The sequence below is a fragment of the Pelodiscus sinensis genome, chromosome 26 (assembly GCF_049634645.1).
Source record: "Pelodiscus sinensis isolate JC-2024 chromosome 26, ASM4963464v1, whole genome shotgun sequence".
NCBI lineage: Eukaryota > Metazoa > Chordata > Testudines > Trionychidae > Pelodiscus > Pelodiscus sinensis.
Genome location: NC_134736.1, coordinates 17,932,968 through 17,945,955, shown reverse-complemented (window position 1 = coordinate 17,945,955; position 12,988 = coordinate 17,932,968). Strand labels below are relative to the sequence as shown.

General features: G+C 43.7%; 1 protein-coding gene across 2 annotated transcripts in view; it reads left to right on the top strand.

Annotated features, from left to right (window-relative positions):
- Positions 1–9,571, top strand: part of LOC142818188 (jhy protein homolog) — a 60,005-nt gene extending 50,434 nt beyond the window's left edge. For both annotated transcript variants that reach the window (XM_075909368.1, XM_075909369.1), the window contains exons 8-9: positions 6,089–6,214; positions 8,888–9,571. In XM_075909368.1, the coding sequence (XP_075765483.1) occupies positions 6,089–6,214; positions 8,888–9,091 (330 nt within the window). In that variant the 3' untranslated portion in view covers positions 9,092–9,571. The remainder of the gene's footprint in view (positions 1–6,088; positions 6,215–8,887) is intronic.
- Positions 9,572–12,988: the final 3,417 nt, after the last annotated feature.

Here is a 12,988-nt window from a genome sequence, read left to right as displayed (position 1 = left end):
CTTCACCTCATGGGCACCCCCTTGTCTCATGTAGCAGATTGCAGGGATCCTTGTCTGACTCTCCCCACCCAGAGTCTCTTTTGAATCTACAGTGGCCTCTCTGTGTCTTCTCCTGACCCCCCTTCTGGGTGTTCTGGGGATTGGCCCTCCAACCAAGTCACAAAAGTTGAATCCCCTTCCCGAGCAGCAGTAGCAAGTCCAAATACAAGTCCAAGAATATTTGAACTAATGGCCCTTCCACCCCCCTCATGCTTCACTGTGGTTCTCCTGTTGGCTCTACCTCAGGGTTTCTCCAGGAGAAACCCCATCTGCTAGGGTAGATTGTTCTCTGTTATTTCCTGTCAATTAAACCTTATCTCAGGATTTCTCTCCATCAGAGAGACCTGTCTCCTAGGCAGTTTCTCTTGTCAGGAGCTCCCTCACTGTGCTTATTAGACCTAGTTCTGTCTCTTCTGGCCAGGAGGCAATTAGTTAATCACCTCCCTAGTGCAGAGCATGACTAATTGGGATTCTTTCCCTTGCTGCCTTGCCCATAATGGGGGTTAAACCCCATCACAAACTATTAATCTCAAAAAAGATACCAAATCAGTTTGAGAAGATCTATTGTCCATGTAACCCATATTGAGTATCATGGATTATATTATCCATTTAAACATTATATTAGAGCTTGCGAACAGGAACAGCTAACAGGAGAGTTTGGAGAGGGAGTTCTCCAGGTAAAAGAGGGAGTAAAAACGGGACCCTTGTGGTAAGTGGCTGTCTGAAGTATGTGTTTGTGTGTGGGGGAGTTATTTGCTGTGTGCTGAGCTTGTGTTTGTCTGTTTGGTGGTTTGTTTGATTGTTTGAAGGAGCTTCTAAAAGGTTTGAAACCTAGAAGCCTCTGTTAATTGGCTGAGCCTCAGTCAGGGGGAGGGGCTACCAGAGCTATATAAGCCGGTGACTCAGCGACCAGGGAGCTTGCGAACAGGAGAGTTTGGAGAGGGAGTTTAGAGGGGGAGGTTAGAGGGCACTAGTGACTTCAGACCTTCTTTAAAACATAACTCTTAGAATAATCTATAGTCCAGAGATTTAAAAAGAATCCCATTTACACCTAAACTTATTCATTAGAAAAATGCAGACAGAAGCCCAGCAGCAGAGTGGGGGCTATCCTGTGTATTGCGTCGAGTGTAACATGTATGATTACCTGCCCTGTGGGCGGGTGGCGTATGTGTGCACTCGTTGCAAGGAGCTCCTGACCCTCAGAGACCGAGTTCGGGCTTTGGAGTTCAGGGTGGCTGAACTGGAGGAGCTAAGGGAGGTAGAGAGCTATGTTGATGAGTCTTTCCGGGACACTGTAGTACTGTCCCACCTCCAGTCTGAGAGCCCCAGTGCTCTTAAGGAAGATGAAAGCCTCAAGGGAACAGGGCATTCAATGGGAGCAGAGGGAAAACATCCCGTAGTTGGGACCCTCCTCCCAGAGGATGTTGTGGTATCCTCTCGCACTGAGGATACCTCTGAGGGGGAGGGAATGCCAGTTAGGAAGAGGCAGGTGTTAGTAGTGGGTGATTCGATTGTTAGAAACATAGATAGTTGGGTTTGTGATGACCAGGAGAACCGTATGGTCACTTGCCTGCCTGGTGCGAAGGTTGCGGATCTCTTGAGGCATCTAGACAGACTTCTGTGTAGTGCTGGGGAGGAGCCGGTGGTCGTGGTACATGTAGGTACCAATGCAATAGGGAAGGGTAGGAGAGATGTCCTGGAGGCCAAATTTAGGCTGCTAGGAAAGAGACTGAAATCCAGGACCTCTATGGTGCCGTTCTCGGAAATGCTTCCAGTTCCACGCGCAGGGCCAGGTAGGCAGGTGGAGCTTCAGAGTCTCAATGCGTGGATGAGACAATGGTGTAGGGAAGAGAGGTTTAGATTTATTAGGAACTGGGGACACTTCTGGGAGAGGGGGAGCCTGTACAGGAAGGATGGGCTCCACCTAAACCAGGGTGGAACCAGACTGCTGGCACCAAACATTAAAAAGGCCGTAGAGCAGTTTTTAAACTAAGAGATGGGGGAAAGCCGATTGGTGCGGAGATGCACGTAAATCGGAGGGAGACTTCTCTTAGAGGAGAATCCATTGATAGAGATTCTCTAAGCTGTAGTCAGAAAGAGAGGAGGGGAGAGGACAAACCATGGGCCAGAGCAGACAAACAACCGCATTCAAAGGAATCCAATGCATCAGGGAAGGGCAGGCAAATAACCAGTGGCAAATTTCTAAAGTGCTTGTACACAAATGCTAGGAGTCTGACTAATAAGATGGGTGAACTGGAGTACCTCGTATTAAATGAGGAGATTGACATAATAGGCATCACTGAAACCTGGTGGAATGAGGAAAATCTGTGGGACACAATCGTACCGGGATATAAAATATATCGAAAGGATAGAACAGGCCGGGTGGGTGGCGGAGTGGCACTGTATGTGAAAGATAATGTAGAATCAAATGATTTAAAAATATTAAATGAATCAACATGTTCCATAGAATCGCTATGGATAGAAATTCCATGCTCCAATAAGAAGAAATTAGCAGTAGGGATATATTATCGACCACCTGACCAGGACAGCGATACTGACATTGAAATGCTGAGGGAGATTAGAGAGGCTACCAAAATAGAAAACTCTATAATAATGGGGGATTTTAATTACCCCCATATTGACTGGATACATGTCACCTCAGGAAGAGAAGCGGAGATAAAATTTCTCAATGGCTTAAATGACTGCTTCTTGGAGCAGCTGGTGCAGGAACCCACAAGGGGAGAGGCAATTCTCGATTTAGTCCTGAGTGGAGTGCAGGATCAGGTCCAGGAAATAACCGTTACAGGACCGCTTGGGAATAGTCACCATAATATAATAACATTCAACATTCCTGTGGTGGGAAGAACACCTCAGCAGTCCAGCACCCTGGCATTTAATTTCAAAAAGGGGAATTACACAAAAATGAGGAGGTTAGTTAAACAGAAATTAAAAGGCACAGTGACTAGAGCCAAATCCCTGAAAGCTGCATGGAAACTTTTTAAAGACACCATAATAGAGGCCCAACTTAAATGTATACCCCAAATTAAAAAACATAGCAAGAGACCTAAAACAGTGTCACCGTGGCTTAACCACCATGTAAAAGAAACAGTGAGGGACAAAAAGGTATTTTTTAAGAAGTGGAAGTCCAATCCTAGTGAGATAAATAGAAAGGAACATAAACACTGTCAAATCAAGTATAAAAATGTAATAAGAAAAGCAAAAAAAGATTTTGAGGAACAGCTAGCCAAAAACTCAAAAAGAAATAACAAAATGTTTTTTAAGTACATTAGAAGCAGGAAGCCTGCTAAAAAACCTGTGGGTCCCCTAGATGATCAAGCTATAAAAGGAGCAATCAAGGACGATAAAGCCATTGCGGAGAAAGTAAATGATTTCTTTGCTTCATTCTTCACGGCTGAGGACGTTGGGGAGATTCCCGAATCTGCACCGTCCTTCGTGGGTAATGAATCTGAGGAACTGTTCTGGATTGAAGTGTCATTAGAGGAGGTTTTGGAACAAATAGAAAAACTTAATGTTAACAAATCTCTGGGACCGGATGGCATTCATCCAAGGGTTCTAAAAGAACTCAAATGGGAAATTGCTGAGCTATTATCTGTAGTTTATAACCTATCCTTTAAATCGGCTTCCGTACCTAATGACTGGAAGGTAGCCAACGTGACACCAATATTTAAAAAGGGCTCTAGAGGCGATCCTGGCAATTACAGACCGGTAAGTCTAACTTCAGTACTGGGCAAATTAGTCGAAACAATAGTAAAGAATAAAATTGTGAAGCATGTAGAAGAACATAATTTGTTGGACAAAAGTCAACATGGTTTCTGTAAAGGGAAATCCTGTCTTACTAATCTATTAGGGTATGTCTACACTACCCTCCTAGTTCGAACTAGGAGGGTAATGTAGGCATACCGCACTTGCAAATGAAGCCCGGGATTTGAATTTCCCGGGCTTCATTTGCATAAGCGGGGAGCCGCCATTTTTAAAACCCCGCTGGTTCGAACCCCGTGCAGCACGGCTACACGGGGCTCGAACTAGGTAGTTCGAACTAGGATTCCTATTCCGAACTACCGGTACACCTCGTTCCACAGTTCTCTGAAAATTTCCACACAGTGTGCAGCGGCGGTCAAAAAGGCAAATAGGATGCTAGGAATTATTAGGAAAGGGATAGAAAATAAGACCCAGAATATCTTACTGCCCCTGTATAAAACTATGGTACGCCTACATCTTGAATAATGTGTACAGATGTGGTCTCCTCACCTCAAAAAAGATATTTTGGCCTTGGAAAGGTTTCAGAAAAGGGCAACTAAAATGATTAGGGGTTTGGAACGGGTCCCATATGAGGAGAGGTTAAAGAGACTGGGACTTTTCAGTTTAGAAAAAAGGAGACTGAGGGGGATATGATAGAGGTCCATAAAAGGCTATTAGCCAGGGGATAAAATGGTGTCCTTGGCCTCTGTTTGTCAGAGGCTAGAGAGGGATGGCAGGAGACAAATCGCTTGATCATTGTCTTCGGTCCACCCTCTCTGGGGCACCTGGTGCTGGCCACTGTGGGCAGACAGGATACTGGGCTAGAAGGACCCTTGGTCTGACCCAGTACGGCTGTTCTTATGTTCTTATGTAGAATCCCATTAGAGCCTTGACAACAAAATGGGATGGCTGCTTCAGACTGATAGCCCACCATGTCCAAGATCATCTAATTTACCTTTTTTTAAAAAAAATATTGACACAACACAAGCATTCTCCCAGTCCTCTGGATATTCCCCAGTGTCCCAGTACCTGTTCACTACCAACATTAACAGCTCAGATTTCTTTGATATCATGGATATCTGTCCAGGAAACACACACACAACAGAAAAGGTATATATCTGGAGGAGAGAGAATTGAATTTTTGATAGATTCATCCCTCTGGTTTTGTAGCTCCCAGAAGCAGGTAGCCATTAAAGGAATGTTTAGAGGCGAGTATTGTGCTGCAGGTAAGTCCTAAGTGCTTGGTTCTCCCTGTGTAGTTGAAGTGTAGATGAATGACTTTAACATGATTGAGCTGTGCTGTCATTCTCAGAGCAGAAGACAGTCTTATTGAACCTTGGAAGAGAAAATGAATGTAACTACAGTAGAGTAAGTGCAACGGGAAAGTAGCTGAATGCACATTACTCACTGTTAAGCAAACATCAGATTTCACTGTGCCAAAGAGATGATTGTCAGGGAAAAGGGTCTGAATGAAAAATCTCATTTGACCTCTTTGCTGCCAGTGACTTTACAAGTTACATTAAGCAGATGTACATCTCAAATGCTGCAAAACATAACCCCTCTTGTACCCCACTGATAAGACAACAACTGTTTATGTTGCATCCTTCACAGAAATATCACAGAGCATTGTGCAGTTAAAATGATAAAATGATCAGCCCTTTGGAACAGTTTAAAAGCTACAATGATTACTTCAACCTTGCAGTAAATGAGATAGATTGATATAAATTTGAGATGACCAATAGATGCATTGCTACAAACGGCCTTCCTCCATATAGCAGAGGGGTCTGTCTCTTTTGGCAACACTTGTATAGACTGTCATGCCAATAATGTGTTGTTGAATTGCAGTGGGGAAAAAATGCGAACGTTGACATCAGCTCCTAACTGGGACAAACTGAAATCCCTTGCGGAGTCTGAGAGTAACAAAATCAGTTCAATAAATGGACCATGGTCATTCAAGGCATTAAATGCTGGAGAAGGATTTTAAAAATCAATGTAAAACTGGACAGGTAGCTGGTACCGCCATTTTAGAATGAAAATAATGTACTGAAACAGCTATGTGCCAAGAAAGTTTCAGACTGCCGCATTTTCAATGAGCTGTATCCTAGATATAACAGAGGAAGAGCTCTTGAAAATAAAGAATTACAGTAATCTTTCCTTGAAAAACAAGATCTTTAAGAAGGTCTGCTGAGCAACAGCTGTGGAGGCACAAATGGGAAAGTCCAGCAGTAAAAGGGTTAATTAACTGGTCCATGAAAACTTGAAATAACCATAAACTTTTTTCACTTGCCAGACAGAAAAGTTAAATAAGCAAAAGGAATATGCAAAGCATGTTAAAGAGCAGAACATGAAGAATGTTGCTACTGCACAGAAACCTCCAGCAAAACCTCAGCTCAAGTCGTCATTATCAAGACATAAGGTCAGACCAGAAAGCATCTCAATCCCAGACACGCCCAATGCAGAAAGTAGGGATGTAAAAATACAGAACTGTAAAACCAGTCACCGTGTAACCATTCCAAACCCTGTCAGTTACATGGTTAACTGGGGCTGTATGGCTGGGTGGGGCTAAGCAGGGAAAGATAGTGGAGGGGAGCCCCTGCAGTTCCCATGGAGCCAGCTGCCCCACATTGTAGGCTCTGCAGTGCAGCCGGCAGGTTCTTGGTTGTCCCAGTTGCTGGCCTGCTCCGAAGGAGCTGGCTGATGCCCCGTGCCACAGGCACTTCCAGCCCTGCTCCCAGGTGCCAGCTCTGCTCCCAGGGCATCAGCTGCTCCGCCCTGCGGGCTCTGCAGGCATGCACAGGCTCCTAGCATGCACTGACTCCTGGCTACCGGCCCTGCAGCCCGGGGAGCAGGCTGCCCAGGGAAGGGGGCTAGCAGAGCTTGCAGCATGGGGTGCAGCCGGTTCCCTGGGAGCAGGGCCAGTATCTGCAGTACACACATGCAGAGCCCGCAGTGAGGGGCAGCTGGAGCCCCAAGAGCAGGCTCAGTTTAACCAGTTAAACTCTTACATCCCTAACAGAAAGTTCCTCAAGGTCAGTTACTTATCCGTTATTTTTGTACCATCTTCATGGGCAATGGGTGAACAGCTGGCTCGGGGGAGCTAGCCCTCCCCACCTGAGGCCATAGAGCACAGAGAGGGCACACTACCCCAGTGTCCCTAACCACAGCAACTCCTCCCCCACAATGCCTGCTGCCTCAGCCTGGCTCCCAGGGTATGTCTACACTACCCTCCTAGTTCGAACTAGCGGGGTAATGTAGACATACCGCACTTGCAAATGAAGCCCGGGATTTGAATTTCCCGGGCTTCATTTGCATAAACTGGGCGCCGCCATTTTTAAATCCCTGCTCGTTCGAACCCCGTGCCGCGCGGCTACACGCGGCACGAACTAGGTAGTTCGGGCTAGGCTTCCTAGTCCGAACTACCGTTACTCCTCGTGGAATGAGGTCCACGGCTCAAGGTCAGCCTCCCACTCCTCCCCACAGAGGGGGGGCTTCCAGCTGGGCGGGAGCCCCAAGCCTTGCTGTGTGATCAGGCTTATGGGAAAGAAGCAGAGCTGGACGTAGTTCCGCGTGCTGCCACCAACTAGGGAAACAGCAGCATGCAGACGCCTCTGCTGAGATCCCACACCCACAGCCTGCTCCTGTCCCCCCGCACCCCTGGCCAGACACCCTACCCCCAGCCTCCTCCTGCACCCTCCCCTCTGGCCAGACACTCTACCCCCAACTTGCTCCTGCACTCACCCTTGCTTCTGTACTCTTCACCCTGTCCAAACACCTCCATCCCTAGCCTGCTCCGGCACCCTCCCTCCTGGCTACACACTGCATCCTTCCTTGCTCCTACACACATCCCCCTAGGCTCCTACTCCCAGTCTGCTGCTGTACCCTACCTCCCAACCAGATCTCACCCTCTCCTGCGCATCCCGCCCAGATTTTGCACCCCCATCTCTATCCCGCTCACTGACATCCCTGTCTCCCTCAGTGAACCCCTCAATTTTGTCCCCACCCCAGAGTTGGGGGGGGTCCACAAAATCCGCTAACCATGGAAGCCCAGAAGAGTCAATCTGGTTTATGGGAAGCCCTGCACCTCATCTTCCCTCTCCCTTCCCTGGTAGGGCTGGCGCACCAGAGGAGTGAGGTGTCTCACTTGGCGGCCACATCAATGACATTGGAGGTTTTTGGAGGGTTTTGTGGTATTTTTTGCTTCTCACTTGTATAGTCCTCAATTGATTTTTCTGTGGGTCAGTGGCCCCTGACCCAAAAAAGGTTCCCTTCCCCCCTTCCCCCTTTAAATGGTTTTAAAGAAAACATTGAAACCTTTTGTGTCGTACATAAATTAATATTTTACTTTATTGAAAATGAAATTTGATAAACTAACATGAGAAAGTAAAAGTGCTTAATAATTTAAATTCATATTTCCTTTCTTACTGGTTAAGTTAAACTGTTCTCCCTAGCTGTGGCACTAACAAAATGGCTCTGACATAATTATTGGTGAGTTTCCAGTAGCAATTGGTGGTCCTCCAAAAGATTTGCATTGAGCCAGGTAGGCCCAGCTCTGAAAAGCTTGAGAACCACTGCTCTAAGCTTTGACTTTGAAGTCTTGAAGAATATCTCAGCATCTTATTTATCATTTTAGGTCTGTTGTCATGTCATTTTGGAGGAAGGACTATTATAAAACAAATCTCTGCTTTCTGAGGCTTGCCACACATTGCCACAAGTTATCATTGAGGCCAAGACCTTGACAGGAATAAAAAACATTTTATATTTATAAGGAATGTGAGAATATACAAAATTATAATAGTAAATACATTTTTTTATAAAGTGTTGGAAGGGATGTAAACCTGTATGCTCCAAGACATAAGAGAATTTCTAACTAATAAGGATCAGAAACAACTTATCTGGGGGCAGATTATTTGATATTGTCAGAGTTTCTTGTACCTTCCTCTAAAGCATCTGATACTAGTCATTACAAAAGATGGAATTAGGCCATTAATCTGATTTAGTGTGAACATTCTTATGTTCTCCTGCTGTTTTTAAAAGTGTTGATACAATTTTATTGTTAATTTCAAAATTATTTCAATCTTTATATTTTTAGGCTCTGGAATATGCCAAAAAGATTCCTAAACCAAAAACTCTCTCAGCTAAGCAATCAGATGAAGAACCAAAAGAGGAAAGGATTCAAACACATACTTTAAAAGGACAGAATTTACCTCAAATTTCCTCATTGAAAACTCTGCAAAACAGGCATGAAATAGAGAAGCAAGTTGTGGCTACCTTCAAAACCCTTAACATTTTATAACAAGTTTGAAATAGTTAGGGAGTTGTAGAGGGTGCAGTATCTGAACTATTTAAGTGTGTATTAAATTAATTACATGTTTTCCAGATACAGTATTTCAGGACTCTGCTATTTAAATGAGAGCCTCTACCATCACAAAATTGATTTCAAAAGGTGAAATATTTTCAGATTATTCTCCTTTATTTTAGTCCAAATGTATTAGAATCATTTTTAAAGTAAACATAACCTTAGAACTATGGTTCTTTTTATTCTGCTTTTTCCTTCCTTAAAAAATCCAGATTAAGTTGCTGCTTCTTTCTGAGCGTCTTACCCTGAAAGGGTGGCGAGTGAATTTAGGTACCTTCTGGGGTCCGCAGGAGTTCTGTGAATTGCAGGGAAGTCTATACTCGGAACTTTGATACCTAAACAAATTTGTGAATCTAGATCTTTCCCAAAATGCTCATTTTTTACGCAGTGAAATAAACCTACAGAAACATACCAAAATATCATTTTTATATTTTACATAATGAACTTTTAAAAGGATTTCCTTCAAATTTTATCACAGTTTTGTGTGTGTGTGTTTGTGTTTACTTTTCTCTTAAAATAACTTGCAGTGAAATGAAAACAGGAACATTTCCATGACACTCACTGAGCCATTGACCAAAGAGACATGAATTCATGATAAATATTATAGCTCTGTCCCAGGTTTCCATGACTGGTAATAGGTAGAGATGTTATCAGCAGTATTTGGATATAGAGCACCCTATGTATACATTCTACTTTTCAAATACATAAGACAGACCCTGCTCCAAAGGAGCATCTCAGCTGATTTTGGAGAGACGAGAACAATACAGTGGTAACATAAAAGAGACCGAAGAGAGAGGAAAGTCTGCAGAGGACAAAGACTGGTTTAAGGAGGACTCTGAAGGTCGAGAAAGCAGTGGGACTTGATACATCAGCAATCAGATCGGAAGCACCCTGCAGTCAACGGAAAGATTCTCTTTGCCTTAAATGGGTTTTCAGTCATGGCCTTGCAAAGCGGAGCATAAAACTGAGAAAGGGAGATGACAAAGAGAGCAGCTGAGAGGATTTGTATGGGCACAGATCGAGTAGCAAGAAAGAGTTGGGATGTGGACCAGGGTGAAATTGTGAAGACTTTGGTAGATGAGGACAGAGCACTTGAACTGGGTGCAATAAAAGAAGCCAGATGCAGCATGGTCCCCTGGACAAGGTGCTGGATTAGGGCTAGTCACTTGATTTCTGTTTCCAATTCTGCCCCAATCTGCTGAATGACCTTATATATGTCACTTCACCTCTCTGTACATGAGTGCAGCTCCTGGCTCTGCAACCCCCACCCAGGTCCCCTGAGTATATATCCAGGGGTTAGCCCAAGCTGCTACCTGTTCCCAGCTCTCTGGCTAGTTTGAGTGCACTCAGTCAAGCAGAGCTAGAGGCATGTCAATTTGAGCTGGGATGCACAGTCCCAGCTGCAGGGTGTATAAGGTACCTGCCCCGGGTGCATGAGGTTGAGGATTTGAGCCCCACTCACCCTGGGGAAAGCCACCACCAGCTTCCCAAGGGATGGAGCTGGCATCCTTGGAAGGTTTAAAGGATAAAGGGGCCTGTGAGGGTAGGGGGGCTCCTCCAGTGCCTGCCTCAGGAGCATGAGGTTGAGGATTTGAAGCCCCACCCACCAAAAGCTTCCCAATGGATAAAGCAGGCAAGCTTGGAAGGCTCCTCCATGTGTCACCACACCCAGCACAGTGGGGACAATCTGGTTGGAGCCCTTACATGCTGCAAAAACAATAAACTAGTGAAGAGCTGTAAGGACGGAAAGATTTGATCAGAATGATGGGAAAGGAAAACATCATCAATTCCTGTAAGAAAAAGACAGAATCCTCACCAAGTCCAGCAGTGACACAAGAAATGATTCTTGCATGTTTTATATAATGTACAAAAGCTTCAGAGCCAAGTGAGTCTATAACTGGAAAAACTTAAAAAACAGCAAATGGTCTAGCAGCAACTTAAAGACTAACAAAACATGTAGCTGGTATCATGAGCTTTTGTTAGTCTTTAAGGTGCTACTAGACTATTCATTGTTTTTTATACAATGTAGTAATTTCTAATATTTAGCCAGACTGTCTTAGAGTTTGGGTCCTTAACGGGTTTTTAATGTAAATACTTGTGCCAGATTTAACTTAAAGGAAAATTGGTACATTTGAAATTAAAAAGGTGAGGGAGAGGTCAACCTTGTTGTATTGTCTTAATATCTACAACATTTTCTTTCTTTAAAATGAAAAGGAGGATTTTGGCAGGCTATCCATGAACAAAGCCAAACTGAAATACTCCCAATAATGAAGAAAGTAAAACATGAACCAAACACAGGCCATCAATAGTGAATTATGTAGTCATTGCTTGATTATTGATTAATGATTCATTGTCATAGCATCACAACTAGCCCAGGAGTTTAGAGCCTCATCTGGAGCAAGAAAATGCAAACAAGTATTAGCTGTTCATATAGACAATGTGTTATTAGCTTGGAGTATTTGGAAGATCTGCACTCTGAGAGCTTATCTACACTAGGAAATTATTTCAAAATAATAACTCCCAAAATAACTATTTCAAATAGCGTGTCCACACTACAGGGAACCCTCAAAATTAGTCTGAGGCTGGCTTCCTTAGGGAACATCTACACAGCAGCGTTATTTCAGAATAACTGACTTTATTTCGAAATAACATAGTATGCATCTACACAGCAAGCCATTATTTTGAATTAATTTTGAGATGGAAGACTTCTTACTCCGACTTACTCTGTAACCCTCATTTCACTAGGAATAAGGGAAGTCAAAGGACGCATGTTCTTCCTTCTATTTCTTGCTGTGCAGACAGCACCAAACACCAAATTAAGCTATTTCGACTTAAGCTAATTGACATAGCTGAAGTTACGTATCTTAATTCGACTCTTGCCCTGCAGCGTAGACATGCCCTTAATATGGACGTGCTATCTTGACTTAGACCCCAGGAAACATGGGGGAGTAATTACTTTGAATGAATGACTCTGGGGAGTAGTTATTTTGAAATAGCAGCAGTGGTGCATCCACACTACCGCTATTTCAAAATAAGTGCTATTCCTTGTGGAAAGCAGGAGTTATTATTTCGAAATAACGAGCCCCCTTTTTTTGAAATAATGGGCTTGGTAGTGTAGACACACTGCTTGTTATTTAGAAATAAGTGGCATTATTTCAAAATAACTCCCTAGTGTAAACTAGGGATATGAAGGACTAGGGATGTGAAGCCATGCTAGTCGACCAATCACTCCCCCTCTCCCTCCACCCCCCCATGCTGCCTCTGTCAGAAAGGGTTGTTGCTACTCTTCAAAGGTGGAATCGCCCTATTGACTAATCGAATATTCAATGCAAAATTAATCCATATTTAACATCCTTAGTGTAGACCAGAGCGAAGAATCTGAGCTGAACACAGGATAGTCAAGAACTACACTTTTGATAGGCAACAGCCTGGAATAGATTAAGTTAAGAAACAGATGTGATTCTTATGATTGTTCTGTTCCTTTAACTTGGTAAAAGACAAATTCATAAATGAAACATGATAAGAAAATGAATAGCTAAGGCGTTTGGGAGAACATATACTAAAAATGAATTTGAAAATTGGCAGTTTCTGCATGTTCCTATTGGCTCTTTGGTTTTGCTTTCATCATATGTTGCCGGCATAACAAATGCAGAATCATGGCGTTGATTTCCTACTTATAATGGCCATCAGGTTCCATCATAACCCCACCCCAAATGTATTTAACCATGAATATTAGGCCTGGAAATTGTTTGATTGACTCAGGGCAAAGGAGAATTTTCCTGAAAAGTTTGTGAAGCAAGACAAAAAAAATCCAAAATTCCCCCAGATTTGATA